This window comes from Choloepus didactylus, chromosome 21, assembly GCF_015220235.1.
Source record: "Choloepus didactylus isolate mChoDid1 chromosome 21, mChoDid1.pri, whole genome shotgun sequence".
NCBI classification, from domain to species: Eukaryota; Metazoa; Chordata; class Mammalia; order Pilosa; family Megalonychidae; genus Choloepus; species Choloepus didactylus.
The window spans coordinates 26,429,621-26,434,632 of record NC_051327.1 but is presented as its reverse complement, the minus strand read 5'-3'; the positions used below and the strand labels follow the sequence as shown (position 1 = coordinate 26,434,632).

Below are 5,012 nucleotides of genomic sequence, written 5' to 3'. Positions count from 1 at the left end.
GCCGACACAGCCGCGGCCTGAGCGGGACTTGGCAGGACCCGAACCCCCGGGCAAGGGCCAGCTGCCTGTGGGCAGGGAACTGTCTGCAGGGCTGGGCACTTCCCGACAGAGGCCCCAGGGACGGCATCAGCCTGGGACTGCACAGCACACACACACCGAAACCCTGCAGAAGCCCTGACCCAGGGCTTGCTCCCCGAGATATCTAAATCACCCACAGGCAATTCTGACGCGGCCAGGGCTGAGCACGATGGCTCTGTTTGCTAATGAAAACCTGATGGTCCGGATTGAGTCACTGTGCCAGATTCTCAGAGGCTCTAAGAGAGCACTGGGCAACATGTAAAGTGTGGGTGCTCCTACAAAGTGAAAAAAACAGAAGACAACGTGTAGAGGTCAAACCACCAATGTAGTGGCATTCTATTTTTCAAAGATAAAAAATGAGTTAGAACTGAAACATCTTGTTTTATAAATACAGTCCAATACAAACCAGAAAATGATCCTTTTATTAGAAACATACTAGGTGTTCAGCACAGCCAGAGAATTTCAAGAAGTCAAATTTTTATAAAGCTAGAATACTTTTCACTTCCTATTTTGTGCTTATTTTTTGTAAAAGAAGGAAATAAGCTTGCATGTATATTTATGACTACAGAAAAGAAAAAACATTTTGCCAGGGAAGTTATTTTCTGGTATCTATCTATATAGCAGAGTGAAATGCGTTAAACTTGAAGTTTAACACATTAGTTAATAGACATTCAGAGTATTAAAGTACACAATCGCCTTTTTGCTGAGCTGAAAGCACCTCCTTACTAAGAGAACTGTTTCTGGAGTGTTCTTACCTTCCTCTGGCCACCAACCCCCTATGAAATGTGTCACCCTCTTAGAGAAAAGGAGAATCTAAAAGGAATAATAATTTCTGGGGATAATTCTGGGAGTTTGACAGGAGAAGCCACTTCCCTGATCTGAGACACATCTGGGTGGGAGGGAACCACCACTTTGACTTGTCGAGCCTTTCCGGGGCCCTCCGCTGCCGCCATCCCTCAGGAACTCTGCTCAGGGCCACTGTGGACCTCGGTTCGGGGCCGTGCAGCATGCTCCATCGCACACGGTCCCCTAACCCCAGTCCAGTGTCTTCCCTCTGTTAAGATTTTTTGGGAGCTTCTGATTTTCCTTTTATCAAATCTCCAAATCCCAGTTTTTCCAGTGGTTCTTGTGCCATAAGCTGCCTACAAGAAAAATGGAAATTGTCATCAAGGTGAGAGATGAAGAAAATGAATCGAGAAACAAATGACTGTCAGGAAAGTGACTGTCCCAGGCTGTCGACCCCTTGACTTCAGTCCAGAGAGACCCACGCCAGACTTCCAACCCAGAGCCGTCAGAGGACAGAGCCGTGCTGTTCTACACGTCTGCAGCCACAGGAAACAGCTCAGCAGCTTTGCCCTTCCCGCTGCCTCTGCCGGCGGTGAGTGCCTGTGCGTTTGGAAGCAGGAAGAGGGAACGGGAGGCACAAAAAGAAGCCAAAAGAGATTTGGTTCAAGGGAGCCCCTGAGGCAAATCTAAGTCGGTAAAACCGCGCTCCTTCGCATGATCCCCAGAAACAGTGGCTACAACTGCAGCACTTTCTAAAGCCAAAAGAATGATTTTAGTGTCACCTTTTAGCACAAGGAAACCAACTGAGAAAGAAAGTTTAATTTCCTGGTCAGTTTTTTTTAAAAGGGCTGAACCATTCAATCACCCCGAAGGAATCACTCTCAAACCTAGGTGGGAGGCAGCTATTCGTGCCTATTTGATGTAGCTCCATTGTTTCAGAGGCATTAATTCCGCGAGTGAGCACCACCGCTTGCGTACGCATGCCATATTCTTCACAGCGACCGCAACGGTGGCCATGAGCGATACTCACCGCTGCTCCTCCCCACCCGCATTCGGGGAGGATGAGCTTCCCCTCCCTCCCGCCCCGCAGGGGAGCAGCGCGGAGCTGCCGGGCGCGCCCACCCAGGGGCACCGGGCGGGCGCCGTGTGGCTGAGGCCCTGCCGCCCACCTGCAACCTCTCAAGCGTTACAGAGGCTTTGGTCTAGGGTCACACGCTGGCACAGTGTGATTCCAATTTTAACACTTTCTCTGTGAGACGATGTAACCCACATCTTTTAAAGCCCACACGCTTTCACATCGGGCTGAAAGGGCCGCAGTCCTCCATGAGGCAACTTGAAAATCTCTATTGTGGTCATGTCAAGAAATGCCCATTCTTTAAAAAGACACATACTGAAGTAAGGAGGGGTAAAATAATGTTAGGGATTTCAGCACAAAGTTAAAAAATAAAGATGGAAAAGAAATGGCAAAAAAGGGAGAGAAGGATAAAAGAAGGGAATGTGGCAAGTTCTCCATAATCACTCAATCTCGGTGATTGTCACATGGAGGTCCACACTAGCTTCTACTTTTATGTGTTTGAAAATTTTCGTCATAAACCAAAAATTCTACGGCTGAAATAACTGACACACGTACCCTATACGTGCATCTACGGACTGCGCTACTGATCAGCAGAGCCCCCTCCAGACGCCAGCGGCACCCCTGCCCGTGCTCAGCAGGCCCCCCGGGTCGGATACTGCGGCGGCTGTAGCTCACTCCCGGCGGCAGCTCTCGCTGCTCCTGCCTAGACGCCTTCCTCGGGGCGAGCCCGGGACCCTGCCCGGGCCCCGAACCAGCTGGTCTTCGAGGCGGTCGGGAGCAGCAGCAGCTGCTGGCCTGCACTGGGCACTTCGGCTGGCAGAAGGTCTGATTAATGTGATGTGTTCATTTTCAACAACGAAATGTGGAGGGGATCATTATGCAGACTTTCAAGATCAGGAACTGGGCCTGAGTGGGGGGACGGCCTGCTCACACAGAGGGCCCGGGCAGAGACCACCTTCAAAGCACCTCCAAAGTACGGCAGCCCTGAGAAGAAATTCACTTAGACCCAGTTTCTATAAGAGTCATCAGTTTAAAAAACGGAACATACGGTTCCAACCCACCTGTTACTTACAGATGGTAAAGCTGGATTCAACTGTGTCAAATGCAAGCCCCTGTAAGTAACCCAGAACAACTCGGAAGGCAGCCAAAGGTCTCACCCTTCCCGTCCTGAATGTCTATGTGACAACTCTAAAACACACCTGTGTGGCCTCAAAAACAATAGGCTTTGCTTTAAGGGAAATGTCAGAGTTTGTTATGGGAAAATGAAACCCGGCTTGCTATGGGCTGGTTTATGTCAACCCGTCTTCAGCTCAGACCAGCGGTCTAAAGGCCGAATTCCTCAGGAGCCGACGGGCTCAAAAGGCAGAAACGAAAGAGCCCAGTCACCAAAAGACCCAGCCCCTTGATTATGCCACACCCTTTTTTACATGAAGGATTAGGATAGCTCTATTTTAAGTAAACTCCCTACGGATCACGGAAAAGCCTTTGTGCTGTTTGAAGTGAACTCGAGTGAACGCTGCTCAAGACAGAAGGAACCATTCATCTGTCAGCATTTCTCAAACAGCCTCTGTCGTCCCCGCCACTTTCCAACGACTCCGGTCTCGGGGAACAGAACACGCCCGAGCCGGTGAAGGAAGCTGCGGGCAGACCCGCGTCTGGAGAAAAAGACCCCGCGAAGGCTGGCGGGTCCCGCGCCCGGGGCGGCCCGCACTCGCCTCTCCATCCGGCACTGCAGGTACTCCTTCGACTCATTCCTGCACAGAGCGTTCTCGAAATTCTTGTCTCGGAGACACTTCATGAACTTCTCTTTAAAGCCTCTACATTCACCTGCAATGGGAAGGCAAGCAGCGTGTTCCTACTCCGGGCGGCAGGCGCGGGGCGGCTCGCGGCAGACTTCCCCCCGCGCCGCTCTGCGCGTGCAGGCCGCACCGTAACACGCCGGGGAAGGGAAACCCGCGACCCTCCTCCGCGGGCCCCAACCCCCGCGCCCCCCGCGGCGCCCGCGCCCGCCGCCCACCGAAGTGATCCAGCGGGAAGCTGCCCTTGTCCGGCGGCCGCGGCTGGAAGCTCTTAGTCCCGAAGTTCATGGCCGTCGACATGGCTGCGGCCGCGGAGACGACGGCGCCGGGAGCGCCAGGGCGTCACGCACGCCGGACGCAGGGCGGCCAGCCGAGCGCGGAGCGGGGACCGCGGAGCACCGAGCACGTCGAGCGGCGGCCCGCCCCTCGCCCGCCAGACCCCGCCTCCCCGGACACAAGCCCCACCCCTCGCCCACCAGGCCACGCCTCCCCGGGCACAAGCACCGCCCCTCGCCCGCCAGGCCCCGCCTCCCCGAACACAAGCACCGCCCCTCGCCCGCCAGGCCCCGCCTCCCCGGACACAAGCACCGCCCTCGCCCGCCAGGCCACGCCTCCCCGGGCACAAGCACCGCCCCTCGCCCATCAGGCCACGCCTCCACGGGCACAAGCACCGCCCCGCCCCTCTCCAGCTATGCCCTCACACCCAGGCCCCACCCCGTCGGGCACCAGGCCCCGCCTCTTGCCCCCAGACCACGCCCCTCACGGCACCAGGCCCCGCCTCCTCTGACACAGACCCAGCCCCTCTGCCCACCACGCCCCTGGCTCTCCAGGCTCCGCCCCGCCCCGCCGGCCTGTGGAAGATCCTGTCCCGCCCTGGTGTCCCGGAGGGTCCGGCCACCAGCTCCCTTAAGGACGAGGAAGCTGACGCCCCGAGAGGTCCGGTGACCTTCCCAAGGACACACAGCCCCCAGGCAGGAGCGCAATTAGGCGCCCACTTGTGTGGAAGCGTGTACTGAGCACCTACTGTGTGCCAGGCCTCACGCTGAACTGCCACCCTCCTGGGGCTCACCTTCCCGTGGGAAGAAAGGGTAACAGCTCAGAGTGACAGATGCCACCAGGAGAATGAAACGGCCGAGAGAGCAGGAGAGACTGGGAGGCAGGGGACGTTTCCACAGCGTCGGGGAGGCTCTCGGGCTGACGAGGGGAAGAGAGGGGAAGGGTACACGAGGCTGGAGCCCGGCAGGTGCTCAGGGCAGGTGGGCAGGTGGGGTGCC

General features: G+C 56.0%; 1 protein-coding gene across 1 annotated transcript; it reads right to left on the bottom strand.

Annotated features, from left to right (window-relative positions):
* Positions 1-481: 481 nt before the first annotated feature.
* On the bottom strand, positions 482-4,117 carry LOC119517425 (cytochrome c oxidase assembly protein COX19). Its single transcript, XM_037814103.1, has 3 exons — positions 3,957-4,117; positions 3,655-3,766; positions 482-1,220 (listed from the first exon to the last, which is right to left on the bottom strand). Exons 1-3 carry the CDS (start codon positions 4,036-4,038, stop codon positions 1,136-1,138), a joined length of 279 nt encoding a protein of 92 aa, XP_037670031.1. The 5' UTR covers positions 4,039-4,117; the 3' UTR covers positions 482-1,135.
* Between the last annotated feature and the right edge of the window lie 895 nt (positions 4,118-5,012).